The sequence below is a fragment of the Scardinius erythrophthalmus genome, assembly GCF_964197995.2.
Source record: "Scardinius erythrophthalmus genome assembly, chromosome: 4".
Classification (NCBI taxonomy): Eukaryota; Metazoa; Chordata; class Actinopteri; order Cypriniformes; family Leuciscidae; genus Scardinius; species Scardinius erythrophthalmus.
Window position 1 is genome coordinate 8,284,808 of NC_138224.1, and position 23,127 is coordinate 8,307,934.

The window sequence follows — 23,127 nt, forward strand, 5'->3', positions numbered from 1 at the left end:
TTATTATTATTATTATTATTATTATACACAATATTCTCTTATAATGATTTGTCAAAGTTGTTTAGGTTTTTTTTTTTTTTAATCCTTAATTTGTACATGAGCAATAGTAAACTAAATGAGCAAATAATGGGGTGCAGGGGTTGACTTGGCCATTTAAGACCCTTTCATTAATGCGGCTGAGCTCCCAGATGGAAACAGTTACAAGCAGAGGAGGAGTGGACCACTGAGAGAGAGCGAGAAAGATCAGCACAGCACGGCTGCAGAAAAAGATGAACACATACAGAGAGCAAAGAAAAGGAATCGGTATCATCCATGCTGAAGGAGAGGAAATGCTCCCCTCCCTTCATCAGTCACACACTCTGAAGCTCTGCCCAAATAACGCTGTGTTCCTCTGAATCTGTTACGCAACATGGAACTGGATGATCGTGTGCTATGTTTAATGACATTTAATCAGACTCATGCTGTCAAACTTTCCTCTGATGCTAAACTAAACCAAATGCCACAATTCTCCTGTGCAGTTACCATCACCTGAAATCTGTCCTTCACATGTCCAGGCATCTAAAGTCTACTCTGAGGTAGAAAACAGGGTTCAGCTCTCCTCCCTACCTGACGGCCCACAGAGGTCATTACCACGCTACACTGCATTATGAGTACTGCTTTTGAAATGCTCGGCTGCCTTTCTGATTAGCCCCTGGGGTTGTGATCCTCACATGTGACACTGTTGAGACCTGTTATATGGAGTCAAATCCATGCCACAAAGATTTGCGAAACAATAAAGTTCTGCAAAAGAAAAAGAAAAGCATTGAGATAAAAAAAGTCTTTAATCTAAAAGTTTTGCAAACAAAAATAAAGATTCACAAAACAAAAATAAAATAGAGCACAATTAAAGATATAATTAATTGCAAAAATCAATGACAGCTATAAAAGAAGCTTAATAATAATAATAATAATAATTCATTACATTTATATAGCGCTTTTCTCGACACTCAAAGCGCTTTACATAGAAGGGGGGAATCTCCTCAACCACCACCAATGTGCAGCATCCACCTGGATGATGCGACGGCAGCCATATTGCGCCAGAACGCCCACCACACACCAGCTTACTGGTGGAGAGGAGACAGTGATGAAGCCAATCAGTATATGGGGATGGTTAGGAGGCCATGATGGATAGAGGCCACTGGGCAAATTTGGCCAGGATGCCGGGGTTACACCCCTACTCTTTCGAAAGACATCCTGGGATTTTTAATGACCACAGAGAGTCAGGACCTCAGTTTAACGTCTCATCCGAAGGACGGTGCTCTTTTGGCAGTATAGTTTCCCCGTCACTATACTGGGGCATTAGGACCCACACAGACCACAGGGTGAGCACCCCCTGCTGGCCTCACTAACACCTCTTAAGAACTTTGTTCCAATTTCATCTCCGCAATACAGATTTTCCATGGCCATACCTACTAAATCATTTTCAGTGCTTTCAGTGCTTTATTCTGCATTTCAATTAAGTGTGAGCTCTTGAGACCCTTGAGGTTATGTCTTCAGATCCAGATGCAGATCACAACAGATCAAGGCACCATACTTTGCAATGCTTTAGTTTTTTGCAAATATATGTGGCATGGATTTGACTCCATACTGTTATGAACTTCATGGAGAATTTGTAACTTGCAAATCAAGTTTATTGTACATTTTACAAGTTGTAAAGGAAGTAGCCATATATATTCAAATGTAAAAGTGTAGTTGCTAATTGGCTCCTCTTTTCTTTCTCTCCCAGGTGCATCATTATAAACGCAGCTGTGCGGGAAAAGCCATTGTTCTGACAGGCCAACATGCTCCGACGGACACTGAGGTCCAGTTGTACCAGAGAGTCCTACAGCAGCAGGGTTATCGAGTGGATCAGGCCCGTTATGCAGAGACCAGCGCCTCTCTCAGACAGGACAGAAGAGGTGAGAGAGAGACATCCTCCCCTTTTGTGTGTAAATCCAGGTTATATTACCTAGCGTACTACTTACTACAAACATCTAAAACCTCAAACTATAGTAATCTACATGGTTGTCACATGACCTCATTTAGCTATTAACATCTATTTGTCATCTCTAATATGCTGTTCTGTAAATATGTAAATGTAGCATTTTTAATTCAATTGTGTGTTAAATCATGGCTGAAAGTACTTATGATTTTTTTGCCGACCTGAAAATGTAAGCCCAAGAAAGTGCATTGCATTATGTGATATAGTATTCTATTGAATGTATTGTCACTGCACATATATGTAATAGGATATCTATGTTTAATTATGCATACTGAACAATTTGCATACTAATGCATACTTAAAATGGTAAGAGTATGATGTTAATATGCTGTTCAGAACATAGCGCACATATGCATGCATAAACTGTATGGGCTCAGGACAGATTGGGTATGTTTGGACTGGCATGCTACCAACTTCTATTTTTGAACCTCGTGTGACAGTATGCAAATTTTGTGGATGCATGGAATGTCTGCAGTGAACAACTACATTCACAAATATGTGTAGTATACAACCAAAGCACGGTGCAAAAGCAATGCACTTGACTTTTTCCATTTCTAATGTGAAGATTGAACTGGATTTAATGTCAATTGCAATTTTACTGTTTTTTATTATATATATATATATATATATATATATATATATATATATATATATATATATATATATATATATATATATATATATATTTAAATATAATCAATTGTTGTTGTTGTCTTTCTTTAAATGAACTGAATATTTGTTTTATGCAAAAAAAATGAAAAGTAATTGTATATTTTCAAGATTGACACTTGTCATGTGACAGCAATGTAGCATGTTACTCTTTGAAATGTTTATTTTTGAATACTGCATAGTGTTTCACATTTTTTTTAGTACGCAGTGCACAGCACATATTGTGTAGTACGTAGAATGAGAGTATTCCAACCTAGCCAACAGTCACATGACTGCTGTGTGTGTGTCTTCATGTTGTGTGTTTATTGTGTTGAGGTATCATTGATTGGTATCTAGGGACACAGTCAAATATAGTTAAGTGGTCATTATACAAAGATATTTGGCTGCAGAATGCTGCGATTGACCAATCAGAATCAAGTATTCTAGAGAGTCATGTAATAAACTGCACTGTTGTGTTCTGCTATGTTCCCGTCCACCATCAGGAGATTCAGGGGTTAATTTGGTCTCTTTACGTTCCCAGCTGGGGTCCTAAAACCTCCTCTCTAGCGAACTGTGCCGTTTAGTTTCTGTAAATGTCTTTCACGTACATAGCGTCGACCATTGATACTTGGTTATGTCATAATTCATTCTGATGTTTATATTGATGCATAAACTAGTATTATGCAACTTTATTACCACAAATTGAATGTGATTTTGAGCCCTTTCTTAAAAAATAAACAATAATTTTTTTTTACATAACTGTTTTTTAAGTCCTTTTGAAAACCAAATTTGCTGAATGAATGATGTAATGACACATTATTGTGGGTGAATAAATACAAACAAAATACAGTGAGGACCAAATATCAGTCTACTAATGAAAAGCCTCTATTTTCCATTTTTCCAATTTAGTATACATTATATGTTATACTCTGAATGACTAATTATGGTATCAGCATGAATGAGATGTTTTGCCTAGACCTAGAATTTTTACAGGATTCTTTGATTAATAGAAAGTTCAAAGGAACAGCATTTATTTGATAGAGAAATCTTTTGTAACGTTATAAATGCATTTACTTTTATTATTCAAACTTTATTTTTTTGGATGCCACTTCATTATTTAATTTTATTTTATTTTATTTTATTATAATTTTTATATATATATATATATATTTTTTTTTATTAATTTTATGAGGCAATGCAAGTATGTACATGTGTATTATGTGAGGAACTGAGCAGGTGTTTGTTGGCCGCTGCGGACTAAGACAGGTTGTCAACAGCTGTCAGTGAGATTTACGGCCAGGCCTGCCAACCACATCAAAAACTTTGAGGTCATCAGGCCAACAGCTCCACCCAAACAACTTTACCAGAAACATACACAGATGCGCTACTGATACATACACTCATCTTAATGCCAAGAACGCTGGAGGCATCAGTGTCCTTTCCATTGCTATTCCATTACTGGCACATTAAACATCTAAGATAGTGTATGCGTGCAAAGTGTCTGATCATAGATTCACATGTGGTGACGGTTATATAGTCAGTACAGTTATATAGTCAGTACAGACTAACGGAGATGCTAATTTAACCATAGGCTGTTTAGTATGCAGCAGCCACAGGCTGTTGTCAAGACTTTGGCCTGGAGCTCCACTGGAAACCATGGGAAAACCGTGAAGCAGAACAATTCAAATGTATGGAATTGATTAGAAATGATGTGTTGTTAACAACATTATTTGTATAGAATGAGCTGAAATTATCATGATCATATCAGGAGGGACAAGAGGGCTGATTTGGCTATAAACAGTACTTCCTGTTGTTTGGGCTGGGACGGCACTCAGGCACAAATGTTTGGACTTCATGCCAAATACACACCAGCCCATTTCCTGGAGCACTGCTGACTACCACAATAACTACCAGATGTGCTTTTTCCAGTCTCTCTCTCAAAGAATTTAAAGAAGTTTTATTAGCTCAATAAACAATGGTTCAAATTTCTAAAGCATTAATAAACATTACAAATGCACAATCGACTTGATTTAACCAAGTTGAAGGTTCCTGGATCAACATCCTTTTGGACTTGGAACAACATCAGTCCTATCCCTATAATTGTTCGTAATCCTAACATTAACCCTTAATCTGATTGGTTGGTTGCAATTTATTATTATTAATATTAACAACAACAACAATAATTTTATTTATTTATTTTTGGTTGATTAATTAAGATGTAATGTAATGAAGCTCAGGATATGACCCATTATGTGCCTTAATATATCCTGTTTCAAGTGGGCCGACCATGTTGTGCTTTAGATGGCTAATTGGACATCTGAACCTCTGGTCTAGCATTTGGTAAATTAAAAACGCCACTCATAAATCATATATTTTTGCATGCAGAGAGATTGCGTACACCGTATATGGGGGCTACTTGTCTTTGATGTCTTGATCGAAACCATGAGCGTCCCTCTTTTAATTCAAAGCTGTACAAAAGAAATAAAAAAGTTAAAAGAATGTCAAGTATACACAAAGGCAATCTTATTCCAAATGGAAAATTGGCTATGTCTCATTTTCTTCCTGACTGCGCTTAGTGTTGCCACAGCGTTATGTAATCCACTTTTGTCCTCATTTTTAGGACTGCAAAAGGACTTCACAACTATTGGCCGCCTTTATTATTAGAACGAAGATTTTTCCAAGCCTTAAGCTTTCTTCCTTATCTCAATATTATGAAAATACAGACAGCTTCACTTAAGGTTTTGTGTTCTCTTTCAGTGTTTACTCAGCTATACTTTGGGGACCATTGTCCATAGAAGTGAGCTAAATATGACAAAACCTCCCTTTAGGGACAATGAACATTCCTCAATAAAATTATGGTATTTCGACATTTACTGTTGAAACAGAAATGTATAAATTGGGCCACACAATTTTGAATTCATGGGGCTTTTAAATTAGAATAAAAAGTTGTTTAGGAATAGGGTTTGGATTCATCTACAGTAGTAATAAATTATAATATTGAACTTTATTTAAAAAAACAATAGAAATGTACGTCCAGTGTGTGCTGAACTGCCTTAATCATCTCTTTTTGGCAAACTGTCATCAGCATATATCAGTGCTGATCTTACCATATTTTTTCTTACTTTATTTTTTCATCTAAATGCTAAATATACTCTCTCTTGAACACAGATGGAAGAGACTGGTCCGTCTTGATATGTCTAAAGGGCTCTGAAAAAAGTTGCCTGCGAAAAATCAACTTTGCCCATCCGCATCACCACCAGAGGGTAAGACCACCCACTCCCTATAGCTGACCGAAATCACATCCAGCGCTCTTCAAGAGATTCCTGTTTATGATCAAATGTAATGCACAATCATTTAAAAAATATGGCCTGTTATAGATCTGAAACTGAGAAGGAAAATCAAACACAAAAGCCAAGTGCTTACGCCAAATGCTTTTTGTTTGAAATGCATGTGAAATAAGATCCGGTCCAGAGGTTCAAAGGGAATGTTTATAGAAACCAGGACGCAGTAAAACATTCCAACATCTCGACGACTCTGAGCTCACTCTCTAAATGCAGAAAATATAGAAGAGCTTGAGCCATTCTTGTATTTTACTTACAATTCATTTTAAACCTGTATTTAGGAATGCTAATATAATGATCAGATTTGCTTAAATATCCCAGCTGTTGCGAGTTTCTTGGGTCAGTTATAGTTCTGGAATTGATCCAAGAGCAACTGCTACTTACTGTGTCAGTTATTAAATCTCTCTCGCTCGTGGGCCATTAGTCATCTCGCAGGATCTTAAGGCATTACAGAAAGACTGTTTTAAAGGTTTTTAAACTATTCATCAGGGTGGTCTTGGTTAAACTCTGACCTCTTCACACAGGTTAACATAATACCAGCCTTTGCCGGAGCGTTTCTGGACATGGGCGGAGTCTGCCGGTTTTTGACGGACAACCAGTTGTCAGGTGAGCTGGAATGTTCCAGGCATTTTAGTTTTTAACACTGATACTGAGACATTAATATTTGCAGCCACAACATGATATGAGTAGTTTTTAAAGTGTTGAATGAGTTTGTTGTTATTTACTCAACTTCATGTTGTTCCAAACCTGTATGGCTTACTTTCATCTGTAGAACACCAAAATATATATATATATTTTGGAGAGTTTGAACCATTTTTTTTTCCATCTAATGAAAGTCAGTATTAATTATATACTATTGTTGAATTTATTTATATTTTGAATTATATATTTTTCATCTTTTCAGTTTTCATTTTAATTTGAATTTAAGTTTTAGTAATTATATACGCTTTTGTTATTTTTATACGTTTTTGTAATATTTATTTTTACATTTATTTTAGTACTTCATCTAAAACTTATCACTTACCAAGGCAACATTTTAAGTTTGTTTCTAATTTTTTTTTTTTTTTTTTTTGTCAAATTATGTTATTTTTTTTCATTTTTTTTTTTTTTATTTCAGCTTTATTTAAATTGCCAAAGTTAACAAAAACAACACTGGGTCAAAAACAACCCCTCTGGAGCCCTTTGGCTTTCATTAGGATTTCAAATTCCTTTATAATAAAGCTTCATCATTTAAATTGGTTGGAAAAACAAAGTCCATTCTCAATTTAACTGACATCTCTGACAGTGCTGTGTGTGTGTGTGTGTGTGTGTGTGTGTGTGTGTGTGTGTGTGTGTGTGTGCGCGCGCGTGTGTGTGTGTGTGTGTGTGTGTGTGTGTGTGTGTGTGTGTGTGTGTGTGTGTGTGTGTGTGTGTGTGTGTGTGTGTGTGTGTGTGACGCACTTCTGTCAGCAGTGTATTGGAGTGTTTTAAGGTTTTCTCTGTAATTGCTTATAAAAGTCAGTGCCAAGGGTGATATGTTGCATGGATATTAAAAGGTAAGTGCAAATAATAAATGACATTTAATTTCAGCAATAGTGAATTTTCTTAAATGTCAGAGGAACGCCGTATTTACGAAGCTCTTTGAACTTGATCATGCTTAATTGAACTACTTTAAACCAATTATGGGCATCACCACTGAAAGACCTCAAAGGAGGAGGATAACAGTGCCTATGTTTTGTGACAATAATGACCGATTTTTCACCCGCTGCCCCTATGGCATCAAGACCGCCCAGCTTCAGAAAAGGAGGCTTTGTCTCTGGCTCTGAAACAATATTGTCCTTCCTGTTGGCCCGTCGCCCACAGAAACAAGAACGATTGACTCCTGGTGTTTGGGGTTTGGCTAGGCAAGGTTGTGTCCTCTTTATAATCATATCTGAAGGCAGGCGTACAGTAGGGTGCACAAATATACACACGACATGGACGGGTCAGTCACCAAGTTGAATGTAAACTCAGCATAGCTCACACACTTGGGTTGGGAGTGACCAGGACTTTGGCAGAAGCCCGAGTTACAGAGATCCTGATGTTTTTCCAAGTGTTTCATAAGGGTTTGGGGTTTGAAACGGGGCCCAAGGCTGGTGTGGGTGTGGGTTAACTGAACAAGGTTTGGAGATGTGTAATGTAGAGATGTTTGAGGGTCTTAAGCATTGCTTCAGTTTTGTGGTATGGTGGCATCCTTTCTCACATGTGTGTTTCTGATTAAATGGTGACACACACAGGGACTAGAATCAGTGAAGGAATTTACATTCGCACAGCAGTGCCAAATCACTCTCTCACTCAGAAATGCTGAGTGCATGTGTTGATATGAAGCCTATAAACACAACACACAGGACCGTGATCTGGCTCTAGCAATGGAGCCTTGTGCGCCACCACAGTAATACGAACTGAAGAGACTGACAAAATGAACTGAGACTCATCACTTGTTGCGAATGTGGCTGCTTTGAAGAGGAAGCTTTTATCGCTAGTTGTTTTGTCGTGTCACGTCTGACACATGTCACTCTAAAATGCAACTTCTGGCAGTTTCAGGAGTGAATGAAGATATGTTGTCTCCTTGTTAACAATGTTTCCATTGAGAATGTGTCCATATTGCAAAACATATACTACCGTTCAAATTCAGCAAGGATGTATTAAATTTATAATAGTCTTTTGCACTGTTACAAACAACATATTTCAGATAAATGCTGTACTTTTGAACTTTTTATTCATCAAAGAATCATGAAAAAATGTATCATGGTTTCCACAAAAATATGAAGCAGCACAACTATGTTTAACATAGATAATAATAATAGGAAGAAGAAATGTTTTTTGAGCATTGAATCATATTGGAATGATTTCTGAAGTTATTCAGTTATTTTTAATTGTAATATTCACAGTGTTACTGTTTTACTGTATTTTTGATTGAATAAATTCTTATCTTGGTGAGCATAAGAGACCTACCTTGTTTTAACCAAATTCTGAGGCAGAATTGCACACCTTTTCATGGAGAAAGAAATGCATTGCGACACTGAAAGTCATTCTAACATGGCAGATGAAGCGAGGAAAACGTCAAAACTTTTTAAAAATTTACTTTTTTACCTAATATTTGTGTGCTGTGAAATTTTCTGACTAGCTTGCTGTTAGCTTAGCACCATGCTAATGTCAAATTCTATTTAAATAATCTGATATTAAAGTCTCTTGTGCGCTTCAAGTTTGTTTTGCACTTTCTGCCTATGTAGTGCGTCCAAAATCAATCACTTATGAGGTTATGAGGCTGCTTTGTGTCGACGGTTAGCAGTAAGACAGGCAGCTCAGTTTATTTATCACAGAAGCAAAACCTGCATGTGAGAAACGTGGTGAGACTCAACGATTCGCTAACGTGGGATCTCTGGACAGATGTCTGGAGGTCTTTGTGGAAAGAATTAAAGTTGTTTTGGCCTTCATGTCGGTGCATGTGCTATGCGTCTTCCTCACAGAGGAAATCAATGTGCCAGACTCTATTCTCCTCTGCCTTCTGTTTTTCTTTTCTCAGGAGTGACATTACCCATACGCCCTTCAGCCTGTGCTTTTACCACATCTCCACAAGAGGGAAGCCCAAACACTGCTGAAGATCAACAGTAAGTCATGCCACATCTGAGGGAAATGGCCAACCGAAAATGTTTTTCTTCAGAGTTGTTGTGATTGTGTCCTACAGGAGGCAGCCAATCACACGCTCAGACAATCAGGGCCTGAATGCTACTGTAAATGTATACGTCCTGGTTACCTCTGCAACACCGCTGACCGCTTTCGTCCACCGCACAGCCTTGGTCAAATCCCACCTGGATAAAGCTAGTTATGCTATTGAGGTAAGAAAACATTTTCCTTAGAGTGAGAAAGCTGTAAAACAATTACAGTTTAAATAAAACAATATCTGCATGTCAATACTCAAATGAGCTTAGAAATCATTATTAGGTGCCTTTTGGCTATTTTGATAAGCATTTATATTTTTTAAATCAGATCAGATGAGATTTCTCTAGTCTTAATATTGCAGTGTGTGTCCCTGTGCTGCAGTTTACTGATGATGAAGGCTTGGCTAAGCATTTATTCCTCATGTGATGTTTATTAGGCGTCCACGCAGCTGTGAAACACTGCTCTCATTGCTGTGTGTGTATGTGTGTGTGATGCCAGATTACTTAAGAGGCTTCAGTCAGTCTTGTAAACAGCTGGAGGGCACATTGAGATCTAATATGAGACAGATCATGTTTACTGAGTTTCAATGGTTGATAAAAGAGTCCTGACAAACAAGCAGATCACTATAAAGCCTTCATAAAGGTCTGCTCGTTCCCCTCTGGTCCTGTGTGTGTGTGTGTGTGTGTGTGTGTACGCGCCGTGTAATATAGATCAAGATGTTATGCAAAACTGTCTTAGACCGTTTGTGGGCAACAATGTGTCCTTGTGACAAAATCTCTCCTTAGTGTCATCTTCATTAAAAATAATGTTAGGGTTAAAGTTATGTCTATGGTAGCTCCTAATTAAGATGGTTTAGTACACGTTTTGTGTGGTCTATGTCATTTCACAACCATAAACAATTGTTCTTCTACTGCCCTCTTACGGTACTGCTCTGTCATTACTCTTCAGGTGGGTTCATCAACTTCCTCTGTCTGTTGTACCTCAGTGTACAGTGGAATGGTTTCTCTCATGTGATGATACTGTGTACAGATCACTCACAATATTAGCTTGCCAAAAACACATTATATATTTTTACTGTTCACAAAGATGTTCTTGAAAACTCTGGGATTTATTAAAGTTAATATTAAAGGGATGGTTCACCCAAAAATGAAAGTTGTCATTATTTACTCACCCTCAAGTTGTTCCAATGGGGAAAGTTTTAAACCTGCTTTTAGCCTCTTAACATCCTTGATGTGTCATTACAAGTCACAAGTGCCCAGCTAATGTAATCGATTGTCGAGTTCACATGCATAGGTTTAGTTACCTATGATCACTCGCATGAACTCACAATCGATTACTATGGACTTCGACCGAAAACAGGAAGAAAATACAGGTATGTGCGCTGGCTGAAATAACATCATTTTTATTAATATCTATCACGTCTACTGCATTCAGATTCACCCGTGATCACTCTGAAGGAATCACTCACATGACCTGTGCACTTGTAATGACACATCAAGGATGTTAAGAGGCTAAAAGCAGGTTTAGTACTTGCCCCATTGAAGTCAACAGGGTGCAAATTTTAAAAAGAGGATAACTCGGTGTAGGCAACACCGATTTTTGTCGTTGTTCTCTGTATTGACAGCACTCCAAATGTACAAAAAAATGAGCTCAATGTTAAAATTGACCGGAGTTCTCCTTTAAAGTCTGTTTTCCATGTGGGAGAGCAGCATGTCACTGGTAAATCAGTCTTGATGAACAGGTTTTGTAGTGTAGAATTTGCAGAGTTCTGCTCAATTTGTTTAGAGAGACTGAACGGATGCTGAATGATGGAGTGATGAGATCTCTCTGTTACTGATGCTCTTCATCTTTGGGTTTATGTACAGTGTCAGACCTCTCTCTCTCTTTCAGTTGCAGGTATTCTTTAGAGAAAGACTGGGTCTTTTGCTCTCTCATCAAGCCATTGATCACATGAATCATGTTATCAGCGACATCCTGAAAGCTGCTCTATTATCCACAAAGGAGAGCAGCTCTTCACCAAGGTCATAAACACACATCATCCAGAAACTGCCCACATACTTTAATCTTAAAAAAGTGTGTCTTTTGTTGTTATATAACAACAGATTATAAAAATACTGGTTACACTTTACAGTCATAAAATAAAATCATATAATGCATTGGGCAATATATTTGCTATTAGTGTTGAGGAAAGTTACTTTTAAAAGTAATTCATTAAGTAACTAATTGCTTACCTAGTTTCTTTTTATGGAAGGTAATGTTGCGTTACTTTTGCATTACTTTTTCTCATCTGGGCTGGGCATGCTTGTTTGTTTTTAATAAACTAATAAATAATATTTAAATAATAATAAAAAGCCTTAGGTTGAAGGAAATGTAAATTCACACCTGTACAGTAGAGGGCGCAACTCAAACAAACCTGGATTGCAGAAGAATAGGACAAATACTAATGTTGACCTTATTTTAAAGTGTTACCAAAATATTTAAACCCTGATAAATGTTTTTTGTAATGCATGACTAAAACTGTTTTTGTCCTGTATTTAACTTAAACGCCATTGATTTAATAATTTGTTTTATTAATAATACTTTTGGCTATACTGTATATGTCATTTTATAATATATGTTGATCAGCTCAATGTATAAAATCTTGATTTTTTTTTTTTTCTTATAGGTGTAAGCTGTGTTTTCAGTTAATGACCTTCTCATTGCACTATAACGCTTCTCTTCGTCCAGTGGTGGTGAAGGTAAGAATGAACACCCATCCATGATCTCCCATGCAAGCTCTCGATATGACCACTAGATGGCAGCATATCAACACACACACACTTTGTGTCACAGCTTCAGACTGATCTACACTTTGATGGAATGAAGGACCCTCACTTTGACGGACAGATAGCCAAAGAGTATATGCTGGAGGATGTGCTGAAACTGCTTTTCCCAGTATGCAACAGTGAGCCCAGTTCACCTCTTAGAACGCAGGAAGAGACCCAAAAGGTAAAACGGACGTCCGTGTGTCCTTATGTTTAAGTTAATTAATGGTTCTCTTTTTTTATGTGTCCTGACTCGCTCCTTTAGGAGTGGATGTAGGCACATCCAAAAAATGTTTTCAGAACATTTATTCTGTGAGAGGAAATAAAATGTCCAATAACAGGTTTTACCGAGATATATTCAGTCATATTATCTTACCATATTTGCCCCCATGATGCAACTTGGTCCATGTAAAATAAAACCGCCACTGAGTTTGTGATTTTAAACATACGTAAATTTAAAAGGACATTTATGAAACACGAGTAGAACTAATTTTATGAACCCATTCTTGCAAAAATCAGTGCATTCAATTCAGTCCAAAATATTTTTTTTCTGCTTGTGTTTCATGAATGAGGCCTATTTAATAAAAAGGGAATTAAAATGTCAAATAAGTCATTTCCCATGCCTTACAAACAGTCAATTTTTTATTTAGTTCAATTTCCTTGTCTTCTTTGTTGCTTTGTAAAATAGTATTTCCCCCCCCCCCCATGCACATCAATAGTTTTTATCATTAATCATTAATTGTGGCCTAATTATTTGAACTCGTGCTGCAGTATGGTGACTGTGAGGGGCCAAACGGTCTGTGTCTGCCTCTAGATGAGATGCATTTACTGCGGCAGTTTAATCAACACCTCAAAAGACCAGGACCCTTCCAGCTGGTAAAGACACATTTTATGTACTTTTAAAAATGCTCCTATTAGCTATAGTATACATGCTTATTAATATGGACTAACAGGCATACATTTAATTGAATTTGACATGCAAACATGCATAATGTTTGAAGGATCTTTCCATGTAAACTTATCGCATAATAAACCTGTATGTCCCTGTTGTGCATTTTTGTCTCTGTGTGTTGGCAGCTGTACCCTATATCTTCTCCTCCTGATGATCTCTGCCATGATCTAATCCAGGGAGAGTCCCTCAGCGCACATGATTATGGATGGAGACCAGCTCTCATGGCCCTGCTCCAAGAACTCAGTCTTTACTACATGAGAAGACATCAGACTGAAAGGTTACACACATACTTGCACATCATGATACATTTGCAGATTCCCCGGGTTATATCATCAAGACTTATCCTTTCTCCAACGATGAGATGAGTTATGCTGCAGGCGTGCAAAATTCTGCAAGGGTCCGGAGATAATTTCATACAAATTGTTTTGTATTCAATCATTCTTAGTGATGTCCTGTTTTAAGCCTGTGGTGCATTAGGTCATCTGCAGTCCAGTCAAAACATTTGTTTTTACAGTATTTCTCACACAATATCTCCCAAACCTCCTGATGTCTTACTTTTATATATTCCCTTTTTTTCCTTTTAATTTTCTCATTCTCGCACATCATCTGTCACTGTAAACTGTGCACTATTGAGTGAATTATTCTCTTTTAGTTAATATTAATATTATTATTATTATTATTATGTAATGGCAATAAGTCATTTGAAATGGTTTACAATAAAAAAACTGTCAAATACACTTTTGCATTTTCAGAATAGCATAATTTCACATATTCTTTCATTTAAAAATGGTTTAAAAATGCTCTGTTGTACAAAGTTATAACAGTCTTTGAGCATCTTACTACATTGAGGAATAATTGCAGCAATGTCATGTCCTTCAAACAAGTTAAGACACCTTTTCTGAACACTGATTGTTTTTATATGTTAAAATGAGGAGGGGAAAGTCATAAAATGCTTGATTTTGCTATTCCTGGAAAACAATCTGCTAACGTTCCATTCTTCCAATCGCCTGCATTAATAAAGCATTTTAGAGCACTTGTTGAGTTTTCTACTTAAAATTGCTGTACTTTCTATAATTCCAACAGCTTGGATGAGCCAAAGAGCCCAGAGGCATCAGATTCACTGTCAAGAAAAGGTAAGTACCATGTGGTAACATATTAACCTGACTGTAAGAATTACAAATAAACATTTGTTTTTATAAAGCACCTACTGTTTTTACTTAATAAACATACATTTACCAGTGTAATAACTGCACTGTAAACCCGAAGTTGGCAAAACTGAAAAAAAATAGGCAACCAGTTACATCAAAATTTTAAGTGAAGAAATTCAAAGTTTAAGTAAGCAGAACTGGCAGATTTATATTTTGTACTCGTACATTTTATTTGCTCTTAACTTGAAATATTTGAGTAAGTTAATTCATACATTTAACTTAGAATTATCATATCTCGACTTAAATATTTTTTTAGTATTGGCAATGTGCCTTCTAGCTTTAACTATTATTCAGTAAATTCTAACTTTCTAATTGGTACCACAATGCTTTGATAGTATTAGCATGGCATAGCAATTGCTAGAGTACAGTGAAATAAAACAATTATCATATTTCTGTTCTCAAACTAAGCTCATGTTCCACTCGTCAACATGATGGTAAACACCCCCCCCCCCCCCCCAAAAAAAACACATTACAGAAACTCGTGTAAATTAGCATAGCAAAAAAATAAACACTACTAAAACTCCCACTTAACATTAATCTTGAAAAAAAAAACATTATATAATACTTAATTTTAGCATTTACTCACCCTTTCGAGTGTCATGGTAAAGCATGCTGGGAAATAGAAATTCCAGCCCTGTTTCAGTCCAATTTAACTGTCTAAATGAAATGAAACAATTTATGTATTAAAATGTGTTAGTTTTGTGGACTTAAAAGAAAAGTGTTTAATACTCATAAAAGTTAATTTGATTGAACTAATTTGTTTAATTGAAGTTTACCCTACTCAAACCAATTAATTATTTTGACATTATTTTGACAATTATTTTTTACAGTGCACTGGTAATCAGTATAAAACCATTAAATGCGCCTTACTTCTGTTTTAAGGGAGGTGTGTTGATCCTCACCTGAGGCAGTTGTACACAGACCCTCCGATGGCCCTGATGCCGACGTTTAACGCATGGATGAAGGAATATCGAGCCGAGGTTCCATTTGATGTGATCACCATTCATATCCGTCCAGAACCAGTCAGCCCACACTGTCACATTCACCTGGACGAACATCGTGGACCCAGGTAGACCAAACCTATATGGCATAACCACAAACTCAATGGCCAGATTGTAGAATTAATTATTGTGGCATTCAAATGTACATTTAAGAGATTCATTTTATGTGCATAAAATCACGGAAACTTGTGTGGACTGAGCAGCCATGCAGTCAGTGTTGTAAAACACTGCAGCTTGAGCTGGGAAACAATGAACAAAGGGTATGCGGTACGGTTAGTGCCGTCGCTGCTTTTTTCTTGGTAATCAGATCTAGCTTCTTATGTCTCAGCTCAAACTCACTTCACCGTTTGATTGATTTATCAGATTAATTTCTGAATTTGCTTTCCCATGCATGGCGAGTCACACACACACACACACACATTTAAATTCCCTGATTACTGTCTACTGGACTCCATTACAGCCTGTAATCTCTAATACCCACGGAGGGGGAAAAAGCGCTTTTACACATTTAAAGCTGACCCTGACCCAAGATTATAATAAGCAGCTATTGGGCTTTTAATTGGTATTTAATAAAGACATGTTTAATGATGATAATAATAAATAACACAGTCAACAAAAAACATGGATATGAATGCTTTTTATAATGTTCAATAATGTATATTTTAATAATAATATTTATGTATATTGATATATATAATATATATCAACCTGACTTCATTAGATTATATCAATGAAAGTCATTTTATTGGTTAGATTACATATAAATAACTCCTTAAAATAACAGCTGCAAGTTCCCACTTTTTACAGTGAAGCCTTTCGGAGAAAGACTCAATTTTAAGGTTATTAGTTCTACTCATAAAAAGCAGAGGGTTGATGGATCTGTCTGAAAGCAGTCTGGGTTGTCTCTTTTCTCAAGGTTTTGTGAAAGCACAGACTTATTTGTCCACGAGTGAGGGGTCACCTGTTGACTGGGACCCAGTTTTAATCCACAGTAATCCTCCTCCCCTGTCGCAGCAAGAATAACCCCAAAAGTGAAGGGTGTGTGTGTTTGTGTGCGCATAAGTGATCGGGTACACTGAGTTCCTCAGAACTTTCCTCTGTTTCCTTCAGAATGGCAAACTATCCAGTTGGCCTGGGCAACAGCAGAATCAACATTCTGGTGATGGACGAATCAGAGGCCGAGCCTGTCGTCATGACGATATACACTCTGCACATATACCGCGAAAGCAGGCCCAGTCTGCCAATGTTTGATGAGTATGTGATGTGCAGCTTTGTGCAGGTATGCAGGACAAACACACACACTCTCACCAACTCCTGCCCTAAACTCAGCAGCAGACACTAATACACACATCTGTCTAAGAGGAATTTGTCGGCTTACATTCCTACACTCTCAGAAAAATGGTACAAAAGCTGTCACTGGGGTGGTAGCCTTTCAAAAGGTACACCTTTGTTCCTTATTTACCCCTAAACGGTGCATATTAGCATCTTAAAGGTACATATTAGTACCCTAAATGGTACATACCGCCCCAGTGACAGATTTTATACCTTTTTTTCAGTAGTCTTGAATCTTTAGAACTGGTTTTAAACCAAGAAACTCTCAATTTGAGGATGTTTACTTCCATCTTGGATTCAGTCCATCCAACACTCAGTCACTTTCTTTCTTGTGGATGTTCAGGTTTCAGTGCAAGCTGATAGCGCTGATCATAGACTCAGTTATACTGGATCACAGCAGGTTTCTGTCACACAGTGTTGAGACTCATGCTTGTGTGTGTGTGTGTGTGTGTGTGTGTGTGTGTGTGTGTGTGTGTGTGTGTGTGTGTGTGTGTGTGTGTGTGGTGGTGGTGGTGGTGGTGGTGGGGGGGGTATTAACACATTGATAAATTATTGAATCATTGCCATTTATATGCAACAACATTAACCTACGTGTATTTATTTTTTTATTTTTTTACCAAATTATTGTTAAATGTAAAAGCCCACATAGTGAAATCTATGAGCATTTTGAGTGGGATGCAAATAAATCAAGGAACCAACAATAAAACACTATTTTTGTTACTGAATTAAATAAGTTTCAAATATTATTCCAAAACGTATTTTAAATCGTCACTACTTCTCAATGGTTTCTTTGTATGTCATGCTTCTCTGGATCAAAGTGATGCTACAGAATGGGGGGGAAAGCCAAATGAGTGAAGAAGAAAAAGAGAGAGCGACAGTGTTCGTGACTCTGTGGATCTCTAGCTCATTATGAGAGTGTTTTATGGTGTATGTCTTGTGATAATGAGCTGATGACAGCATAATCCTTAGGGATTCCTGTTTGGTTGGAGCTTCAGTGAGCATGAACCACTTTTGGATTCAGGCATCATAAGTTAAACGTAAGTTACTGCAGTGTTCTCTGAAAAGATTCAGGACTTGTGATGAGCTGTGAGTTTTCTTAATGGGTCAATATCATTCTCTAGTTGTGTTTTTGTAAAATTAACATAGGAGATTAAACAAATTCCTCTTGGTTCTCAATTATTCAGATCTATGCTATCCAACTATTGAATACCAGAGACTTGATGTTAACATGCACAAAGCATGTTAATGTGTCTGAGCTGACCACTTGTGATCTGATCAGCCAAGACTAATATTATTGTCAGGTGTAAACCGGGCTTTTGACTGAATATTTGGGATAGTTGTTACCAACTGGACCAATTGGTAAGACTGTGTCCTGTGTTGGAGGACTTATTTTGGTCTCCGATCTTCAATGTGTATGAGAATTGCAACAGCTCCTTTCTAACATTTGACATTCCTTCATTTATCCCATGATCCCTGGAGAGGAGACTGGGCTGGAAATCGAGCATTTTATCACTTTCCCGTTCAAAGACAAATCTTTACAGCGAGACAAACATATTCATAACTCTTCTCTTTGTGTGTCAGGGACACAATCCTAAAACCATAAGCAGCATCAGAATTTACTGACTAGTGTTCACATGGGTATATTCAGAAAGCAACATTCTGTTGATGGAGTGACCAAAAGATATCAATATGTGTCAAAAGATAATTCAACATGTGTACCTCATTAATACACACATGACTTCCTGACCTCATCCAGCATATAAATACGAGCACTAAGCTTGATGAATTGTCCGCTGTTTTACATCCAGCTGGAAAAGTTTTGTTTGCAACACATCTTCTCCTTTATTCATTCACTTATTTAAGGGTGACATGAAGCATTACCCAACATCCCTGATGATGATTTAGGGTTTTAGGAAATTTATGTAGTATAGTTTTCATTAAACTGAACAAAAGTTGTTTATTTGTGTGTGTGTGTGTGTGTGTGTGTGTGTGTGTGTGTGTGTGTGTGTTCCTCCATTTTATAAGATTTAAGTTTAGAATATTTATTTATAAGATTTGACCTTTTCTTCAATAAAACTTAATTTGTAAAATATTACAGAAATTAGTTTCTTCAGCACAAATTAGACACAGTTCACCCAAAACTACAAATCGTTATTTACTCTCCTTGTCATTCCAAAACGATGACTTTCTTTCTTCTGTTGAACAGAAAGGAACATATTTTAATAATGTTTTTGTCTCTGTTTGTCTCTGTCTCTCTCATCATTAGTCTAAACCGTTAAAAGCTATTTTTTAAATGGAAGTGGGTGCTGTTTTCTGACTTTCAGGGAACGCTCTCCCCATCTCTGTGTTGACGTATGGCTTGTGATTGAATGGGTTTTGACTAGGAAGCGTTTTTTTTTTCCGAGCAGAAGCCACAATGTGGTTTTATAATTCTGGAGCTGTTCCCCTGCATATGATGGGTGTTTTTCAAGCTTCGAGGTGACATTCAGACATAACGGATAAGATTGGCTTGTTGGCGTCTGTTCTGTTAATTTACATAGATATTTTTATTTATGACTTTTCAAATGTTGGCACAATCTAAAGTCAACTCTTTCGTTTTCCATTTTTTTGTATTTGTATCTCACGCCAAGACACATAGGGTGGTCTTGAGGGAAAACGATGCAAGAGATTTTAATTCTTTCCAACTGCATATGCGCATCTTTTTACACCACAATCCTTCTATGGAGCGGTTCACACAAGCGTTAAGACAGCAGTGGAACAGAATGCATGGGTCTCGTTTTAACTTGACACGCCGTCATATAAACATGCCGCGAGATGTTACACAACTGCAAAGACATTCGTATTCAGACACTCAGAGCGTCTCTTTGTCCTGCTTTAGGTGGATTACTGTGGAAAACATTAGTGCAGAAGGGACAGGGGAGGCAAGGTGGCAGCGCACAGGAATTCTTTTGAAGCTACAGCATGTCGACATCCACGTCCACCATCTGCCCTCCCTCTCCTCTTCTCAACGCTCTCTCTGTTTGTCATTACAACCCTCATCATCCATCAAAGCTCTGCGGTGGCAAAAAATCACCCCTTTTTGACTCTGATGCTAAAGCAATTAGTTTAGCACAGATTGGACTAGTAAAGGAAAATTTCACTTACACATACAAAAAGGGAAATCATTTACTAATCTTGTCTTTAAAACCCCAGCCTAAAGTCTTTTGTTGTTGTAGTTGTTGTTGTCGTTCATATAATGAAAGTCAATGGGGTCCAACATTTTTTGACTTCAAGATATCATCTTTTGTGTTCTGAAGAAGAAATAGAGTCGTACAGGTTTGGAGCAATAAGGGTGAGTAAATGATGCCACAATTTTTATTTTTGGGTGATCTATCCCATTAAATTGTTGACCCTATATTCCAAATTCTTCAGAATACTTGAAATATCCATTACAAGTGGACGACCTTTATGATACATTTATGGTGTTTTTGAAACCATATTTGAATCTTGAAACCTGCTGAAGATCTTTTCTCTGAAACATGAGCCTCGGCTTTTTAGATATGGTGGATTGTTACTTCATTCTCTCCAGTCTCTCCATTCTGAAGCAGTTAAAGTGAGTTTGTCTGTCTCTCGTTCCTTCGTCTGGTGTTGTCGTTAGTCAACTGACCCCTGCTTCCTAAAGCCCACTCCAGCTGAGAAGTGTACCACAGTGTGTTTGGCACGCTGGTGTGTGTATGGAGTCTTCTGGGTTTATGGAGTCAGTAATTAGGAGAAGGGACGTATTCTGTGTCACCCTGGCACTGTAAACATACAGATGAGGTCTTTTTAAAATAGTGTGACCTTTTCAATGCTGTATGGCTTATAAAACCAATGAAGTGCTAAAGAATGTAATGGTCTGTTAGGAGTGAGATTATTTCTGTTGGGAAACTGGCATGTGTTGGACAATGAATGTGGTTTTTTTTAAACCATGATTTGTCTGACTTCAACTTAAGGATGAAGAGAAAACCAGTAAAAATTTGTTTATAGTTTAAATTTTCAGTAAGGATGCCGAGTTAGCATGTTCAATTACGAAATTATCAAAAAAGCAAACTTTTTAGCACATTTATCTGATTTATATCATACAATCATGTATTTGAATCTCTCGTTAGTATAAGATGTTGAAATGAGATGTTCTTTGCAGATAATTTGTCTAAATCAAATTCAGTGCAGCTTTTAACGTAAATTATTAGGTTCACCTGTTCATACATGGTGATTTAGGAAACAAAAAAACTCATCTATGTTCCTATGTTTTTTTATTTTATATTTGACCTGTTTTTACTTTTCCTGAAAGTAGATACTGAATAAATTATTATATACACATCAGTTCAGTGGTTTTATTAACATCTTACTGGATGTAAAATCTTACTAAATTGTAAAATTATTTATATAAATTATACAAATAGTTTTTTTTTTTTTTTTTTTGCATAATTTATATTATAAACAAAATTCACAAAGAAATGTAAGTATTTATTTTAAAATAAGTTTACTTTTCTGCATGTTATCTGTCATATTCTCTAAATCTTGACTTTTGGGGGGGAAGACAGTCTGGGAACTGAATTTTCAGTCTATGAATGTTGCTTCAGTCCATTTAACTAACTCCCAAAACCCACCTGGACTCTTTTCCTATACCAAGTGCTCTCTCATCTGTTCTCTTTTCATGTTTTTCTCTCATTTCTTCCCCCTTCACCTCAATGGGTCAGCGAGAGTACCATGATGGTCATAGCTGGATGTCTGTAAAATGGGCGGGGGGTTTGAGGACCACCAGCACCCCCTACCAAACACAAGCTCCATTCACCCTGCTGGGCTTTGAAGTCCTCTCGAGTGTCTCTGGCCACTGTATTGTCAGGCTAATGCAGAATGTTGCTCGATTGTTGGGGCAATTTGATTTTTAATTAGTTGAAGATGACACAGGCAGGATGGCAGGTATGCAAACAGTTATTACTCCCACCCACAATGGGTCGCATCAATGTATCGACTCCCATACACGCATCTTCCTCCTCAGGCTTCCTTTATTTCTGTGTGAACACCTGCTTTCATCTTGTAGTGAAAACAAACACACCAAAGACAATTATGAAGCACTATTGTAATGGTGCCAGTGAACATGAACATAGACGTTTTATTCTCAAAACCCAAAGGAGCCATAGGCTAATCTGCCTTGTTAATCTTTTCTCCTTTTGTTTTCTTTATTTTTTTTGTTCAAATACTTGCACAATCCCGCAGTAATACCGAAAGGAACTGCAGCCTAGCGGTTAATGCATGTGTCCCAGACGTGGTTCTCTCACCTTTTTTATCGTCCACTAGGGGAAAATATGTGAAAGTGTGAATAAAGCAGTTTTAAAAGTTTAAAACCCAGGTTAGCACTACTAATAAAATGTGGTAACGTGTTTTCAGCTACCTTTGACCTAAGTGTGAGTCATTTTAAACCGCATTTAAACCAGTCTTTAGCGCTGTCCACTTATAAACGGATCACCCGAAACTGATCTCAATGCCAGCTGTAAAGAGACTCGAGGAACAGTTAATGAGGCATGGATGATTTCCTAGGCTTCTTATAGTATTTTTATACTTGGCCATCTTGTTTCTAACAGATAGTGTCTGACCGCCAGTTCACCTGCTAATGTGACGCTGACCTCCTCACTTCAAAACTCAAAAGAAACTATACTCATTCCACATAGTTTGCCGGTCGGTATGGCGATATAGAATAATGTGCTCATTTCTTTAAATTGTCAGGAGCTCTTAATCCTTTTTGAAGTGCAGCAGCTTGGAGGATCCTCCACCGGGAGCCTCAATCCTGTTTCTTTGAGAAAACTGCCTCTTGTTTGCCCAGAGAGAGCTATTGGCTTGCTTACCCACAGTCTGTTCGTGCACATCTGGACTGGCTATAGCTCACCACAGAGAGCGAATGACCACAATGACAGACTTCATTGGCCCTTATTAGTGCCGGACTGAGTTAGCACCAGACAGGGGAAATGGCAATTTGACACAGTGTGCCACATTCACACAATCTTAATAAGATACAGCTGTTTTCTTGCTGATCTGATTAGGGAAAGACGTCTTATTTTTTTGTTTGAGGGTCACAAACAGCTGTTGGTCATATGCGACTTAGCAAAATTCAAGTGATGATG

At 37.3% G+C, this 23,127-nt stretch overlaps 1 protein-coding gene across 1 annotated transcript in view; it reads left to right on the forward strand.

Annotated features, from left to right (window-relative positions):
- Nucleotides 1–23,127, forward strand: part of cped1 (cadherin-like and PC-esterase domain containing 1) — a 46,456-nt gene that overhangs the window by 5,936 nt on the left and 17,393 nt on the right. Inside the window, exons 2-14 of the mRNA XM_081364052.1 lie at nt 1,766–1,937; nt 5,837–5,931; nt 6,534–6,615; nt 9,554–9,638; nt 9,716–9,866; nt 11,581–11,711; nt 12,356–12,428; nt 12,523–12,678; nt 13,266–13,370; nt 13,572–13,723; nt 14,530–14,579; nt 15,537–15,723; nt 16,766–16,934. Coding sequence (XP_081220178.1) covers nt 1,766–1,937; nt 5,837–5,931; nt 6,534–6,615; nt 9,554–9,638; nt 9,716–9,866; nt 11,581–11,711; nt 12,356–12,428; nt 12,523–12,678; nt 13,266–13,370; nt 13,572–13,723; nt 14,530–14,579; nt 15,537–15,723; nt 16,766–16,934 — 1,608 coding nt within the window. The remainder of the gene's footprint in view (nt 1–1,765; nt 1,938–5,836; nt 5,932–6,533; nt 6,616–9,553; nt 9,639–9,715; nt 9,867–11,580; nt 11,712–12,355; nt 12,429–12,522; nt 12,679–13,265; nt 13,371–13,571; nt 13,724–14,529; nt 14,580–15,536; nt 15,724–16,765; nt 16,935–23,127) is intronic.